Source organism: Musca vetustissima, unplaced genomic scaffold, assembly GCF_032173495.1.
Source record: "Musca vetustissima isolate MV318-11 ecotype Yass unplaced genomic scaffold, APGP_CSIRO_Mvet_v1 utg4709, whole genome shotgun sequence".
NCBI classification, from domain to species: Eukaryota; Metazoa; Arthropoda; class Insecta; order Diptera; family Muscidae; genus Musca; species Musca vetustissima.
In genome coordinates this window covers 732,204-751,146 of record NW_026888605.1, presented here as the reverse complement: position 1 = coordinate 751,146, position 18,943 = coordinate 732,204, and the positions used below count along the sequence as shown (strand labels likewise).

Genomic DNA, 18,943 nt, shown 5'->3' with positions numbered 1-18,943 from the left:
CTGAACAATTTTAAGGACTCCATTTTTTCATCAAAGACTCCACAATTACACATTAAGGAATTAAATTGCTTTGGTTGGAAAATCTCCTAGTAGCTAAAATTATATAAATAGAAACTACGTCAAAATATGAACCTCTACTGCAAATTTTCTAAGTAGAAGCCTTCAGTAGCTCGGAATGCCAAATAAAAGCTCCTTCGGTTGGTAAACGTAGCTAGGATCATCATGTTCGGAACATTTCGATGAAGCCTATGTAACAAAATGGACATAAAATTAACAATTTCTGCCTAGATGTCTTTCAAGCTTCAATAAATGTGGCTATTACCTTAAAAATTCTGAAAAATGGCCGGTACATTTATATTGAGTGTCTAACAGATCGAGAACCGATAACTACCATGTTCATGCCGATATATCCAATTTCAATGGAGGCATGGTTAAAATTTAAATATTACATAAATAGGCCTAGGCCGAATATTTGTTCTATTAGGATCCTCTAGAAACCCTTTTTGTAATAGGTGTTGCACTTTTGTGTTACATTGTAAATTATAAGGAAATAATATTATCTCACGGCATTTATTTATTTATTTTCTTTTCATTTTACAAAGTTCTTGCGACGTTTTCTTAACAACAACGACGACAGCAAAAATTACAACAAACCTTCCTATTCGTCGTTGACAAACAAATAGATCGACAGACAGACACACGCAATGCATTTACATGCAAATGACTATGAATAAATAAACTATAAGCAGGAACCGAAAATATTACACGAAATTTATCTTGCTTTTTTCGTTTACTCTTCTGTTTGAGAAACACAACCTAACTCCCACCCACTCTCTAGCATTTTACAGCAAAAACAAACAAAATATAACATTCGCAATAACAGAGATCAATGTTCTCGTTGGGTTGAGTAAATGTACTCATCTCTCATTTGAACCACAAACACCTGAAGAATAATTCGCCACACACGCACACAACATTTTGGCAATGCTCTCTCTCTCACACTTTCTTTGCTGATAGAGAAGAGTAAAAGGTGTTATGGCTCTTACAGTGCCAATAATAAAGAATAAATAAAACAAAATGTAAACAATTAATAATGAACTGTAATCATATGTTGTTATTGTTGTTGCCCGATTACTGTTGTAACAGAATGCATTGCTTATTGTTGTTGTTACTGATACTTCGGCTTTGATTTGTTGCCAATAGAATCGCTGCCTGATAATCGTCAACACAATCATCAATCGTTTGTCAAGTGTTATTTAACAACAGCAACAACACCAACAATGTCTACCGAAGTTGTTCGGTTGTTGTCATACGTCATCGTTAATAAATTCGTCAACATTGTTACCAATGTAATTGCCGCCGTTGATGATGATGACAGTGATAATAAATGTCAGACAGACATATTGCTGTAAAGACAAATGGTTCTCAGTTCAAAATGTAAAGAGGATCCGAATGAAATGTTATTGGTGGTGTCGTGTTGTTTTTACTCGTTCTCATGCCTCTTTTTCGCTATTGTTTGTGTTTGTTTAAAAAGTGTAATAGATGTTTACATGTGAACGTGCTAGGTAAACAAATGTGTGCATGTTCTTTTGGTACATTAGGTCGTATTTTATATTAATTATAACAAAAAAGGTTAATAGTTTAATATTTAATGACTGTTGACTCTCTTTTTCTTGGGAACTTTCACTGCTTGAAAGATTTGTAAAATAAATAGTTTCTATCGAAGATTCTACGTTATACCTAAACATGTATTTTACAGGTCTTCTTTAGAAGACTTGACTACTGTAGGTCTTCTGTTTGACATTTTTTAGGTATGTTAAATATAGTAGAATTTATTCAACCCCCTGCACCCAAATTTCTTCCTTAACTACAGAACTATGTTCTGTGCAACTATCCTAAATAGAATATGTAGAATAACCCTCCACCATAAAGGCAGTGTTTAAAATACCTAACAACGACCGAGGCCTTTATGTTAGGGCTATGTCACATGTTAGCTATGTCATTGTTTTATTCCACAAAGATCCCAAATAGTTTGAGAGTTGTAAAGGTTATGAAAATATAACAACATCCACCAAGTAAGAGGAGAAGCGGAGACCTCCTTGTGACGTATACTTTTTCTTGTCGCTAAAAAGAGAGAGGGAAAATTAGCGCAAATTGTGGTTATATAGAGCGAAGTAAGAAAATTGTTGTGATAATAATGAAATGCTTACATTTGGCTTTCTCATGATTATAATAATTTAGATTTGTATTCAAAGCGAGGTACATGTATAATATGGAAAAAAATTAACTATGAATGAAATTATGAAAATATTTATTAAAAATGTTTTTCTGTGGCGGACTATGCCATGGTAAATAGTTGGTGGGAAGATTGAACACCCAATAAGAACCTAATTAAAGCCAATTTGGTAAAAAGGGTGACTATAATACCGAATAATGTGGATACATTATATGAGCTATGCTAAAAAGTCGACCGATATCGATCATTTTTGGCAGGTAGATTTGCTAACCTATGGTAACTCAAATTACCAAATTACAGGCAATTCGTTAAAAAAAAAAACATGCCAAAAATCCCAAAAATACCGGTACTGTTATGTGGGGGCTCCGCTTCATTACGAAGTTACAGTGAAGACCTCTCTGTCGATTGATAAATTAATAAATTTCTAGAAATTATTTAACATTTCTTATCAAACAGGAAATAAAAAAATCTGCAGTGTCATTGAAGAGTCCTTGACGACCTATTATACATTTGTTTTTCTCGCAAATATCATCTGTTCGGTATCTGATGACCGTTATGGCACACAAAGACATCTTTCATTTAATTCACAACTCGAGTCCAATAGTTTTATTCATCTTTATTGTTTTTGTTGTTGTTCTTGTTAATATAATCGAACACGAAGTGTTCATCTATCGTTTGTTGTTGTTGTGGTAGTTCCTGCTCCATATCGGTACCGTTGTTTTGTCACAACCGTTCTAATTGATTTGTAATTAATATCGATTTAGACGACTGTTGGAAAAATATGGGCGTAATATTTGCATAATCATTTTAATTGAATGTTTTCTGGTGCTGTTGTTGTTGCTTATACTGTCACTGGCAAATAGAAGTGATACTCGCAAAGGAATGTGTGTTCACGGAAAAAAATATTGGCACATCAATAGGTCGCTCGGACGACCTCCTGTAAAACAACACAACTGATGATGATGAAGTTGTCCAACATAAAATGTCATGACCTTCGGCTGTGGAAGAGGTTTTTTTTGTTTTAAATTGAACGGTGTTTGTCACTGGCAAAAATTTAGCTAATCAAGTAATGAAGTAAGCTGAAATTGTAATTTGATAGTGTTGCTAATTTTTTTTCGTTATAAAAAAACTTAGTGGCTAACAAAATGCATAGCCATTGTATATGAATGTAGTCTAGACTAACTAAACTTAATGATGTATACCGAAATTCGATGGGCAAATATTAACAATGTAGTTATGGTATTTATGGTGGATTAGGGACATAAATTCAGCAGTTAATGGAATGTTACCATATATGAAAATTTGCTATCAGTATTTGTTTTCATTTTTTATTAATATGAATCAATAATATAATAATTTAAAGGGAAATATAAAAGGTTTGTCCCATGGAGCCTATATTCCCTCCGTGTAATCCAGTATCATCCCTGCCTATATTTATTTAATTGCCTGTAAATTTCCAAACACATAATCATAGCTGAAGGTGCCATATTTTGTTTAGTCCGCTGTAATCTATCACCAAACGTGTACGGATGGCTAGCCGGTTGAATGTCCACGATTATTATGGCGCACGACAAGATAAGATTGTGTTTTGCTAAATGCAAGTGGCTTATTTGTTATTAGACACCTTGTTGTATTCAAAAAACAACAACAATTTATTAAAATATTTCATTTTTATTGTTGGCTATACCTTAGAGATGACTAGCGAGGCTGGGATTTCCTGAACATTGAACTGATTACAATAAAATCAAAAATTCTTATAACAATCTCTGGTATTATTTATATTGAATTTTCGAGACTTCATAGATCCCCATCGACATCTCTAGATATCGACCAGATGTTTTAGTTTTTAAATAATTATTAAAATTTCCACTCTTTCCACAATGTATGTTAATTTAATTTAATAAATAATTAATAAAATAATTGTATATAATTAAAATACAGTTAATAATTACACTGTGTTTATTTATAAGTTACATGAAATGTACAATTTAATTATATGAGTTGGAAAGAACAAAAAATCATAATCATTTGAAATGGAAATAATATGTCAGCTATTAAATTAAATCACTCTTCTTTAACATCGGGCACCGAAATGTGCGAAAAGCTACAGGTCAATATATTAAAAAAAAATGATATAAATTCATTAACTTTTATATGGATTTTGTCTACTTTGAAAATCACTATTTCTAGAATGAAAACAAACTGTGATATATTTGAATTTAATTACCTGATGCAACTTCACATTAGCTGCGATATAAATACAACTTGTATTTCCACTTAGCCTAATATCCCTAACGAACCGCTTAACCAAAGGCGAAACGCGTCGGATAATGGTGGCTGCATAGATTATTCTCCTGACTTTCCATTTCATTACAAAACTTCGATCAATAAGCTGGAATTGAAAAAGAAAAAATGCATCAAAATTAATTCTTAAGCTTTTAAAATTCTGAAATTTGATCTGTATAAAAGATTGGTATGTTTATTAGAAAAAATTATCATGGGATACTTTAATTGTGTTTTTTTTTAATATTGATAATTAGTATTTTGAACTAATATACGTTACCATATACCACTTGCCTATTTCGACGACCCATATCCCAGGAACGTCTAAAGTTGTAAAAAAAGGTTGGCATGTTGGGCGCCACATTGGTCTAAGGTCAAGAAGACGACAAAAACACGTAAAAGTTTTGATCACAGTTTTATTTCACTGCAATGACGTGGTGTATAATTATTTTTTTTCCACAAAGAATACCACCTTGAAGTTATACGCCGCTTGCTTATAGTATTTATCCATAAACGCTGTGAATTGTGATTTTTCACCATAATAACGCCCCAGTTCATACACAGATGCTTGTGAGTGAGTTTTTGTGTAAATACAAAATCTCATGTCTCAACCACCGTATTCAACAGAATTGGTCCCGCTGACTATTTCTTATTTCCAAAACTTAAGACGCCATGAAAGGAAATCATAAGAATATCCTCAACAGGAACTGTTAATTAAACCTAAAATCGAGTTCCAAAAGAGGATTGGAAAAATACTGTCATGAAGTGGATTGCTTCTATCTTTATTTATGAATAAATAAAAGGTAAAATTTACATTTATTTTCCACAAAAGTCCAAACTACAGGAACATCGAATGGAAAACATTTTATGGACTAAATGACAATCAAGTCTAAAATCGTCTTTAAAACATTTACAAAATAAGTAAAATCTGTTCTATGGGGGTAATGTCGAATCAATGACCTATATTAAACAATTTCTGAAAATTATAAAATGCCAAATTACAGTCATTTAGAACTTTTAAAATACCTGATATGGGGTAGGACATTCCTATGGACAGATATATTTTTTTCTAGATAGTCTTTCTCTGTCTCTTTCTCTAATGACATTTACATCTACATCGGTGGGAAAATACGGCCATGGTTTTAAAAATGCCAAAAATGAGAACGCGAAATTACACAATTGCAGGTAATTCGGTTAGGACCTTCAAAATACTCAATAAATAAAGTGGAAGAGATGTAGGTTCTCCGACGAATAAAAAATAGTACCATTAGTACCTTTGTTCTCTTATAGTACGTCTTTCCAGAACTATCTCCATATATCAGCACTACATACCAATTCTGGCTGCAACAGCTGTATCCTACATTTGGTACCATTTATTACCATTTGTATTCTTGTAATACTTATTTCCCAAACTTATTCCAGCGTCCATGATTCGAGTTCTATAGGTCACGCCAAATCCAAATTTAGTACCATTTGGTATATATTTGTATAAATTTTCATAACTACTTTCCTCAATAGAAAATTCATATTTTCAAATTTCAGGATTCCAGCCAAATCCAACTTGTACCAAATTTAGTACAATTTAGTACATATTAGTAATTTCCAAAACTTCCTACACTTCCCAATCCTACACTCCAACAGTAATCTTATTTCCAAATTTTAATGTTCCAGCTCTATCGGTTCATCCAAATCCAAATTGTACCAAAAATAGTACCATTTAGTACTTTTCGAATTCATAAGTACACATTTCCAAAACTACCTACATATCCCAAACCTACACTCTGAAGGCAATTTTAATTTCATTTTTGGATTCCAGCGCCATCCTTTCCTTCAAATTCACATTGTACCAAATTTAGTACTTGTTCAAGATTCTAGCTTCAACCGTTGCGCCTGGTCGTCGATGAATCGTTAAGTCAATCAATTTACGTTCCTTCAATTATTTATTTTAATGGAATTTTTCCGCAAATTAAATAAAAAGTAAGACTTTTAATTATTATTTTTTGTTTTGTTTTATAATTTATTTCAATTAAATTTTTATATACAAGCAAATATCAATCATTATATTAAAAAATAATTAAAGATTTTTGTTTCTATTAAAAAACACAAAATAATTATTTTCTAGCATTTGAAACCAGTCTTATCACAGTTGTCTTAGAATTAACTATTTAAGTATGAGTACAAAAATACATACAAACTATTATTACATACGAGTAGATTATTGCAGGTATGAATATAAAAAAAATCTCCTCATATCACACAGCGAGTATATGAGGTCCAATAAATATCAATTTTGTTGCAATGCCCGATCTACGGTTGCAGAATATTTTGGTTTGTTTTGGTATTCTTCTACTTCACATAGATTTCTTCCATTTCCACTGGTTCTGCAGGTTTCTTTTTACCACTACGGAATTCCTCCTCAATTTCCAAGAGAGTACGGCCACGGGTTTCCGGTAAGAAAGTATAAATGAAGACGGCCCCGACAAAGGAGAGAACAGCATAGGTGACAAAGCAGTATTCATTGCCAATGGCAGCCTTCATGGAGGGATAGGTTTTGGTGACCACAAATGAAATGAAAGTACCATAGGCCACGGTTAGACCCGATGCAGCTCCTCTAACCTTTTGGGGAAACACTTCAGATATCATAAAGAAGGGCAGGGTGTACAGACCCAAAGTACTCAAGACAATGAATGCCACAATGGCTATGACCGGTAGATATGGTATTACGGTGAGGTGTTTGTGAAGCGACAACAGAGCCATGCAGAGACCCATACCCAAGGCAGATATTAAACCAGAACTACGACGTCCCCATTTCTCGAGTATATAACCCATGGGACAGGTTGTGACAACTCGAGCCACACCAATCATAATGGCACACATAAAGGGGTCAATGGTAACACCAGCTTCCATGGCGATTTGTACGGCATAAACGATGACAACAAAAATACCGGTGATTTGTTGGAAGGTAAACAGGCCCATGAGGATCAGCAAAGGCTTATAGACTTCGGGTAATTTTAGGGATTTGAAAAACGAAGGCTTCTTCTCACCCTCAGCCAATTGTATGTTCTTTTGTAGTAAATTGAATTCCGCTAATACCTCAGGATGGGTAATGACAGCTGTAAAGAAAATATTTCATTACTATCGGATAAATATTTATTTTTTGTTTTTTTTTTAACTTACGTTTCTTTTCCAAGCCACGGAAATAATTCAAAGATTGCCGAGCTTCGGCCAGGCGGGATTTCGTCAACAACCAATTCGCGGACTCCGGCAAGGGTATGACACACAACAACGCAATCAATTGGAAGGCACAGCAGATCATGGCAATCAAACGCCAATCATCGCGTATAAAGTAACCCAATATGTAAATTATGGTAATACCACCAGCCACTGAGATGGAGGTACCCAAAATTAGGCGTCCTCTTATTTTGGGAGTACTGATTTCAGCTGAGTAAACCCCGACGGGGGCACTTGACAGACCCATGCCAATACCTAGTAATACAGCAGTTTTTTTTATGAGTAATACCGTTCTAGAAATTATTGGAGAATAATTTTTACCTTGAACACATCGCGACACAATCAGTTGCATAAACATGGCATATTGATTTTCTTGGCTAGCCGTGGCCATCAGAACCCATGATGTCAAACCAATAACATTCAGCACATACATGGTACGTTTACGTCCCAATTTATCCAACAGCAGACCGGAGAGAAGTCCTCCCACAGGACCAAAAAATAAATTTACCGATGCTGAAATGGAAAAAAGGATAAAATTATTTTTTTGTTTTGCAAAAAATTGGTTTATCCTTATAACTTACCAAACCATGAAAATTCCGAGTCATTTAAATATGCCGGAGCACTGGTATCTTTCATGGGTCCATTTGTAATGGTGGGTAAACCCAATGACAGACCTGTTGAAATTACACCCAAATTACCCAAAATAACCATAATTGCCTGACGTCTCAGGGCACGTGTTTGTTCGCCCAATGGTTTCGGTTTGTAGGGTCTGTTCATGCCGCTGACCACTCTGGGTGTTCGACTTTTGCGTAAAGCCTCAAACTCTCCGCCATTTTCTTCTTTGTGTTCGTTCATCATTTTTGGGCTTTATATGGGGAGGGTATCTGTAATGAAGGAAAAATATAAGATGTTATCAAGGGTATAATATTGAGGAACCTGCCCGAAGGTGTAACCATATATACTGCGGTTTTCAAAATAGAAGCATGTACATTTTGGAAACCAGTTCGGTTGACCTTCACATAACCATCATATAAAGCTGTACACCTAATCTCCCTATATTTAAGATCTTAGTTGATTTTTCAAACCCGACAAACTGTATGTGAGTATGATACAACATCTGGGCAGAATGTTAGCTGTGTATGGTCATATTATTACGTAGGTCTCATATAAGGATCAATGTTAGATATATTGAGTATTTAAAATTTGGTATTCATTTTTTTCTCAGGGCCTACACATCAACCTTTTTTGTACACCAGATTGCGTATGGTACAAAATATTCGATCCGGTTGATATTGCTTAGTGTCATAATTGTATTTCCATTGAATTTTGATTTAATTCAATGGTCAAATTCAACTCAATTTTCTTCAAATGTGCGTTTTTGATCAATTTTAAATGATTTTCATGGTATGCTTGTGGCAGTTGCATTTAAATTGAGTCTCAATAATTCGCCACTTATTGTAGAGAAAATATAGAAAATTTTTGTACCGGATAAAACATTTTTTTCAATTACAATTTTCAAGAGCATTGATCGTCTGTTGATTCAGGTGTATGAGTATTTATATTGGATATCGCTCAAAAGGGTTAACATTTCATAAAGACAAAGAAAGAACGAAGTGAGCTATGGAATACCGACTTGCAAATATAAATATTGTAAATAACAATAAACTCCATTTGTAATATTTGTGTTCTGAATTATTCATCCTCATTGCGATTGAGTGAAAGACCTCCAATACGATACGATTTGCAATGAGCGTTTAATTTGAAAGCATTCCGGCTTTTGTGTGCAAATCCCAATTCATTATGGCCAGCTTGATAACCTGCAACAATAGCAGGTGAGTGTTATACACGCGTCTCAAATATTGATGATAAGAAAGCTATAAAAATAAATATTAAAAATATATATATATATATAACCTGCCTGTACAAAAATAGCAAAAAGATTTGGTTATTAAAATATATACATTTTTTTATTTTTTTCTATTTTCTGTTAATTAATTTCTAATAACATTACAAAATATTTTTCCAAACACATTGAATTTTCAAATCGATTTGTTGTGATGATTTTTCCCATTTGTTGTCAAGCCTTTTTTTTTCAAATAATTTTTTTTATTATTCCAACCAAATACCCCGCTCGCAATTAAATTCAAATTCATTTCTTGTCAACAGCAGAAAAAGTTCGATGAATGAATTAATTGAATAGCAGCAGGGCAGAGTCGGCCTATGGGTTTGTCCAGCTGCTGAAACTGGACTACTGGTCTTGACTTGACTCAATTGAAAAGCGCACACGCATTTCAATTTTTCGAGTTAACGGCGAGACTTTGTTGCCAACGCGCTGATGGACGGATGGATGCTATTCAATTCGGTCGTTCGGTTGGTTGGTTGATTCTGTCTTTCTTTTTGCACCGCTTTCCATTCCATTTATTAATGAATTCGAATTGAAAAAATTGAGAATTGTGAATTAATTGAGTAACATGACTGTCATAAAGAATCAATCAAATGATAAAACGCTTGGATGAATGTCAGGCGTAAAAAGTAAACTGAAGCAAAAAATCGACGGTCGTAGACAATTTATTGTTTTTTCTTCTGATATGAAAATTATGTAATATTAAAAATGATGCTGATAACAGGTTGTGCATGTAATATATTCTTTTCAATATAGGTAAGTGGGGTAAGAAGAGTATTGAACTATCAACAAGTAAAAATTGTGTTTTGTTCGACCGGAACGATCTATTCACCAAATTGAAGGCTGGAGAACCAGAAACTTCCAAACCGAAAATTAAGCGATGGCCTATGTGAATGTTGATCCTCGGAGAGGCCGGAGCGACATATTATTACCACTTCGGTGACAAAATGACTCAAAACTCTTCATAATGCCAAAAAAACGGGACGAGGCAACTTTATATGCAGACTATGTCAAAACAAGGACCTAGATTAAACTTTTTCTGCAAGGATGTTTTAGAATTCAAGACCCTTAAATGTTTGTGACAAAATGCGTCTAAACCTTCAACATACCGAAACTGCTATATCCCCTTTATATGGTGGCTATTGCAGACAGATATATCCGAACTGCAATACCAAATATCATATGAGTAGTAAATGGTTTAAGACCATCAAAACATCTAAAATAGGTGACAGGACATTTATGTGGAGGATCTATCAAATCATCAATCTATATTAAAAAAACTGCGAACATGTTTTTACCCACTAAAAATTAGAAATGTCAAACAACATCCAGTTCGGTTGAAAAACGAGTCTAATACCAATCAAAATTTCCCAAAAGAGGGCAGGGCCTTTAAATGGGGGCTATGACAAAATATGGACCTGTATTGATTTTTGGCTTGACTAAATCGACATAGGATTTTATTTTGATGATGAATATATAATGCATCGGGTCCAGACGAATATTTCGAGGAGGCTTAATGGTACGTGTAAGAATGGAAAAACGTGATAGTTTCAGATCTCCCTTCAGATCCTCACCAGTTTCTTCAAAATAGTCCGGGTACTTACCAGAATACTTAGAAATTTCCGGCAAGAGTCTACATTTTACAAATTCGGTATCACCAACAATATGAGGAAGAAAATAAAAATTTCTCTAGCCTTTTTTTACAAAATCACTTTGTTCAACGACCATACTTTTGATAATAATTGAAATTTTGTTTTAGAATGAAAGTAAGTATAGAGGGAAGTAATTTTTTGATAATTATTTTGCCATTGATTTTTACATCACTCCCTTGACTAATTCAACCCCTTCAATCCGCCACTCTCACTCTCATTTTAGTTATCAGTTCATGGCCAGTCGTCATTATCACAGCACTGTCAATAAAATGTTAGTCACTTTCACCTACTTTTACAGACAAAGAGGGAATGTCAGTGATCTCAAATAATATCCCGTTAAGGCAGGCAGACGACGTTCACAAATCAAGCGAGACAAAAATATAATAAAAAAGCGAAGCTATGAAGTAATAAGATATGCAAACAAACAAGGGAGCTGTAGAAAACAAACACACTTTTATTATTCGAATTCATCATCATCGTGAGTAGAGGAAATAAATCTACAAAAACAACAGAAATAATAACTAAACATTATAAATATTTTTATAGTATTTATTATTTTAATCCTCTTTTAGATTTAGATATTTACAAGTCACAGTAGCTGGCTGGCGGGTAGGGGTGGTTGGCATGCAGCAAAAATCAACAGTCCATGGTTCAGCAAATTTTGCAAAAAAAAAATGCAAAGATTTGTAATTAACAATTGACTGAGAAATTATATACAAACAAGCAATATATGCATATATATATACATATAAGTTGTGTGCATTTGTTTTATTCCTTTATATAGTGATGTAAATCCACCAGCCCTTGGCCCGCTGACTCAGAATTTTTGTACACCGCTTCACTATCACCATTGCTCATGCGGAACATGACGACAGTGTTTCTATTTCTTTTTTTTCTCACTAATTTGCATATTTATATGTTCAAATTACTATGCATATAATGACAATTATACATATGTACATACAAACATATATGGAGTAGGAGATAGAATATAGAAAATTGTAAGTATGCCGTAATGTGTGTGTTTGTTAATTTTTAATGCAAAAAGAGACAGTTTGTTGAAGAAACAAAAAAATGGTATCAGGTTTTATTTCGTCATTTCTTGTGTATTATTTTCAGGGCAAATCATTAAACACACACACAAACACACGAATTAATGTTAATATTGTCATTATCCTTTAAAATGGGTCTAGAAAGGGGAAACATTAACAAGCCCCTACAGCATGATATAGATATACAAAATACCTTATACCAGTCGGAATCTTTATATAGGGAAGGGACAATGCCACTTAAAGTGTCTCGAGTGGGGTTTTTATCCTCTGGGGAGATTTTTGAAATTTCAATTATTTTTATACATTGGTTTACAACATTTAAGCTTCACATCCAAAATACCTTATATGGGGGCTAGATTCATGTAAATTTGCTACCAGGATGTTTTTTCTCCTCTAAGAAAGCGAAATTCGAAAATATTTAAGGAAATCGAGGGGAAAATATTTGAAAATTTCGGCTAAGGACTTCAATATACTGAAAATCGGATAGGACCTTTATATGGTTTTTTTTCAAATACAAGGACTTATACCTACCTAGGTTTTTTTTGCCAAAAGACTTATAAAACACACAATGTTAACTTTTGATAAAAATCATTTAATACCATCTCTCATAGTGTACTGGAGCTTCCAAGTATTGCACTATTTTTTAGGAAGATGAGTAAAAATTCGGCATTCGAAAACTTCAACTATTTGCTTATATTATCCACCATAAGATGAAGTGTATATACAATTTGTCATTCCGTTTGCAACATATTTCATATTAAAAATGGGATATATGGGTCCACGTTTTGTTATAGCCCCCCATATAACAGTACAGTCAAAATTCGGAATTTCTGTCACTTTTTTTAACCGAATTGACTAAATTTTACTATTTGACTTCTCATTGGGTATAAAATTTTTCCTTCGAAAAATTATAAGAATTGGTTAATATTTTTGGATACCCACACATTCGGTACTTTCCGAATTTCAGTACATTCTGGAATATGGTCACAATTTTTAAGTGGCCGTAATTTAGTATTTGGAATCTCATTGAGTAGAAAATCTTCTTGCCAAAAATTATCGATATTGATCCCGATTTTCGGGAAGTTAAGATAATTTTTTCAGCAGAATTGGACCTGATGTGGTATTTTGCATTCTCATGTAAAAATGACGAAAATTTCTTCACTTTTAGGGTATTTAATGGTGGAGAATATAAAAAGTCCAGCCCAGCCCAACTTATCGACAGTTTTACTTCTTGCTTGCCGAATCGAAAGCCGAACATCATAACACAACCCACGGCGAAGGGAATCTGAACAAGTAATTAGAGGGACTGTGCTGATAATTAGTAACATTTACTGACCTCTAGCCAGTCAAAAGTGTGCAAATATCGCGAAATATTGCCCAATCTCAGAATATAGAGCCACAGAAAGTTAGATTTTCATGGAAGTTGTGTAGGGTATCGTATGGTCGGCCCCGTCCGACTATACTGCTCCGCTCACTGGTTTTATATATATTATTGGTACTATTATTACTAACTGAAAATTCACAATAGTCGTAAGAACTATATTCGGAATTAGAACTGAAAATCCGTGATAAAAATTAGCATTTTTCAACATCATTTTTAATCTTTTGATTTAGGTATGCTCCAGTATATCACGCGATGATCAATGCAAATGAATTTTTATTTATTTTAGTAGTAAAAATCGAGCACGTTTGCAGTTTTCCAATTTTTTCCACGTGAATATCCATCTAGGGCCCTCAATTTATATCATTTCCATAGTAGTGCTACTATATCGCTCATAACTGTTTACCTTTGCAAAAAAAAAAACAACCTTGTCCAGCGCATTAATTTTGTTGTTATACATTCTCTAGTTTCCTTCAATTCGTAAACAAAATAAAAATTAGATAAAAAAGTCGGTCTTATGTTTGTGGAATTTTTTGTTTGCCATGGTCAAGGTTTTTAGGGTTTCAGAGAATGTTTCCTGTCATAAACCAATTATGTTTGCCTTTTACCACTATTTGTATTGAATGTGCATACGTATATTTGCTTTAAATTTGTTTTAGCAATCTTTACGACCAATTAACAATTTGATAGGGAAATGTTTGTTTTTTAGTTGAAAAATAAATTTCAATAACTAATCAAATAATAGAGAACGACATCGCAGGGGTTATCAGTTCAATGAAAATAAAAAAAAAACAAAACAAAAATAATTGGATTTGCGTGTTTCCTAAGCAAATTAAAAATGGTTTAACTTCAAAATCACTTATTAAAAATTAAAAACACTTCTTTGGATTACTTTCTAAATTACAATTAACATCGGTAGTTTTCTATTCTACAACAGCAGTAATAAAATAATAAACATTAAAAAGGCCTAGCCCACGTGCAGCCAAATACAAAAATCTCCACTCAGTACATATGCATTATAGCTATGTATGTATGTCGGTCGCCTGATATTTTAGAATAACACAAAAAACACAAAACTTTCCCAAAATAAGTGGTCATTCCGGTTTCCACTTCTAGCAGATCTTTAAAACTTTTACGATTAGTGGTGTTGTTGTTGTTGCAGCTCAATTGCTCGTTTTGGGCTAAGCGATTTAAGCCAACACATTAATACGCCAGCGCAACATATTCATAATGATGATGATGATGATGACGTTAGAATGTTGTCGAACATATTAACAAATAATTAACATACGCTTAGTAACGGGAATTTTTTTTTATATTTAATTTTTTCAATTTTAATTTTTTTCTTACTTTTTTTTAATATTAAAATTGCACTAACACAGCAACTGCTTATTTTATATTTTCGAAACGGATATGTCCAACATTCATTCGTTTGAATACTGATTATTTTATTTTTTCACTATTTCGTTATTTTTTCGTTGATAAATCCCCGTAATAAAGACGACAATCCGATCCGCTTCCGTTAAAACTTCGCTCACAACTGAAACGTTTAGCTGAGGCGATCATAGCGTAAACCCCTCACAGCAAATAATACAAAGAACATGGATGGTATTGTTGTTACTGTTTTACAGGGTGGGGTGATTGTTGACAGTGTATGGGGCCTGTGATAAGGGCCTCTACATAAAGTAATAAAGTGTATGTATGAATTGGTTTTTTATATTGTAACAGTTTAGTAAAATATGTGAGTAATAAATTTTACGATCAGTTGCGACTAAAGCATTCAGGTGCTGTTGAAATTGGAGGAGCGTTCTATCGAAGTTACAGGTTCATATAATTAAAAAAATTGGCGAAACGTTTTGGGGATATTATGGATCCAAACTGATATCTCTTTTGTAACACTATTTTGTACCACAATTTTATATTTGTGTACCAAAATTTTATTTCACAAGTAAAAACGTACCTTCCACAATGAGGCGTGAATTCAAAATATCTAAAATTGGTCGGGGTAATTAAATGGGAGCTAAATCAATATAAATTGTCTGTCAGGATGTTTTTTATCCTCTGAGAAAACGAAATTTGCAATTATAGAAGCTCAGATTTCCACAATTCGGCAAAGACCTTCAATAATATACTGAAAATCGGTTGGGACATGTATGTGTATACATAAACCTATATTGAAAATGTTTACGAAGAAACCACCTTCAATTACCCTGGTTAGGATATTTGAATGGGAGCTACATCAATATAAATTGCCTCTAAGGGGGTTCTTATCCTATGAAAACGAAATCCCAAATTATAGACGCTCAGGTTGAAATGTTGGGCAAAGACTTTGGTATACTGAAAAGCGGATGGGACATTTATGTCTATATGTACGTTTTGTAACCTCCAAGTGTGAAAACGCGACTATAGAAATACCTTACTTTATTATAAGGTGGTTCGAATTAAAACAAAATTAAAAGACAAGCAAAAACGTCGCTAACTTCGATATAATCTTATTTTTTACACCCTCAACTATGGACTTTTATAAGGAGCTATGCTATGGTATTTACTGCCAGGAGAAAACAACATAACCAACTACAGACACCCAGTTTTGAAAATTGGGATAAAATACTGAATATTGTGGGGTACTGTTATATGGGGGCTTCACCCAAAAATACCGAATAAAGCGAGTACTATGGGCCTTGTCCCCAAACTACCCAATATGAATCCAAATTCTAGTCCAATCTCTCAAAAATACTGAATATTTACTTTATATGGGGTTAACCTAAAAAATATACTAGTGTTGATAATTTTTGTTAAGAAGTTTCCTAGGCGATGAGAACCAAAAATATCAAATTGAAGACAATTCAATCGAAAATGTGCCCAAAATCCTCAAAGTATCGAATATGGGGCCTACCCACTATCTTGAATCTATATTAATCCTAAATATAAAATTATAATGATTTTTGGTTTTAAAATTTGACCAATATCGATAATTTATCTTAGGAAGATGTTCTATCTAATGTGAATAGAAAATATAAAATTACAACCATTTTGAAAAAAATTACCTACTGAAATTCGGAAGGTGCGGTTATGTATAGCGGCGAAATAAAATATTCCGATTTTGCTATAAAGATTTTCCAGCCAAAAAATATTCAACAGACATAATTTTTATCTTTCCTAAAACATGGAAATATAAGCAGAAATCACATTGAACCTGAAAAATATGAACTCTTAATGAAGTTTTTGGAATCGCTCTTGGCCCTTTGGGCTAGGTTCTCGTTTATGAAATAAAATTGAATTGAACCTAAAAATATGAACCTACTTTTAAAAAAATATGTTTTTTAAAAAAAATTCTATTGAAAAATATTCCAAAATATCGAATATTTCTATGAAGTGTTTAATTTTTTTCAACCTTTATAGTTGATTTTCAAATAATACTTATTGTGAAAATTTCCCGATTTTTCTAAATTAACAAATTGCACCTTCAGGGGTGATATCTACATAATTATAGTCAGGTTTTCTAAACAGCTAATAAAGTGGTACTTCTATTGTCTAGAGTTGTTGCTGAACTCAGAATATTTAGAGGTATCGTTGGTGGCTATAACAAAACGTAGACCCATATATCCCATTGTCTATATCAAACATTCTAGGAGTAATAGAAGTGTCTGTGCAAATTGTCAGCAGTATCTTAAATATTGCGATATATATATATATATATATATCGTAATTTCATTGTATTGAATTGTATTCCGATTAAGAATATGTATTTAATTTAACAATATATATACACTCCACCTTGTGCTAGAGGGTATAAAAAGGAACAGATTCTTTACACGTGTCGTGCAAAGGCCCCAACATAAATACGACCCTGTTCGTTTACTAATGCCAATGTTATGTTTTCATTCTCCCCTTTGGCAACAACAACAAAAAATGTCAACACAACAGCAACAAATCCACCACCAACGGACTAAGCAAAGGCGGCACAGGCAAACAACTGAGATTCTGACAGATTTTTTTAGCATTCGGTATTTGCTGTTATCATCATCGTCGTCTTGTCGTCGTTCCGATTGATGGGATACGATGACGAAATTTGCTTCACAACATTTTCATACCCTTGCACTGGCGTGTCTTTGTTTACATTACGGGTTGCTTGGATACAGGAGAGTAGGGAATTACAAAAATACAAAAAGATGTCGTTGCATCATGGACGGGCGATTCAAAGAAAAGTGAAATGAAAGGAGAGTCCCTACTTTTACTTATTTGGGCTGGCTACCTGTTAGGATATACTACGAAGAAGACAGACAGCTGTTTCTTGAAAATGAGAAAAATAAATCATTAATGCTCTCTGAGAAAACAACAAGACTAATGATGAAATGTATTTTTATTATTGTTTCATTTAGATTCTAAATTTTAGAAGCAATGTGAAACAATGTCATTTTTCAAAATTACGTTTCATTTAGATTTATTATCACTTTTTTGCCATCAATAGAATAGTAATAAAAATAAACTTGTTTTCCACATAATTTATATTTGTGGTATTATCTCTAGTACTAGTGTCACTTATTGAGTGTTTCTAAGACCATCGTTCGATCATGTCAAAACAATTGAAATATTCGCTAATGTGGCCAAGATAACAGGGTATTCTGCCTCAAGACACCTAATCACCTTAGAAAGCATTGAAACGTTTTGCAAATGTGCTCAAGAAGTTTTACAGATAACATGTTATGATTATAATCCAATAGGGCATTTCAATTGGTGGTAAAACCCGAAGAATGGACAACAAAATTTAAATCCTTTTTCAAATTGTAATGATCCTGAAATGATGTACTGACGAGCTTCGATAACTCAAACTTCCAATATTCTGAAGAAAACTTCATATTATGCAATTAATTATAATTTGTCCACTCAGTGTTTCTGTCACTGTATATGCTTCAAATGAGAGTAATTTTGGTCCGTAGATGTTCAGTTTATATAAGTAAATGGATAAAAATTAACATAAATTTAAAATTTTCTTTTTATTTTCAAACCTCTTTTTTAATCCGTAAAAATGTTTTAGATGTATATAAATGTAAGTTAATGACCATCTAATGGTATGCATCTTCAGATTGTATCCAACTAAATGTAATATTATATTCAAATATCTTAGCGCCCCCTCAACACTGTATTGATGATAGTGTGAAAGAGAAAATAACCTAAATCAATAAAACATCAGACATGTCATTG

General features: G+C 33.2%; 2 protein-coding genes across 3 annotated transcripts in view; both read right to left on the bottom strand.

The window, feature by feature from the left end:
- The window catches only part of LOC133336437 (protein lifeguard 1), a 307,141-nt gene that overhangs the window by 30,468 nt on the left and 257,730 nt on the right, over nucleotides 1–18,943 (bottom strand). The gene's annotated exons all lie outside the window — the stretch shown is intronic.
- Nucleotides 6,863–8,608, bottom strand: LOC133336475 (facilitated trehalose transporter Tret1). The gene is made up of 4 exons (XM_061544774.1): nucleotides 8,332–8,608; nucleotides 8,072–8,263; nucleotides 7,697–8,005; nucleotides 6,863–7,632 (listed from the first exon to the last, which is right to left on the bottom strand). The coding sequence occupies exons 1-4, from the start codon at nucleotides 8,606–8,608 to the stop codon at nucleotides 6,866–6,868; spliced, it is 1,545 nt and encodes a 514-aa protein (XP_061400758.1). The 3' UTR covers nucleotides 6,863–6,865.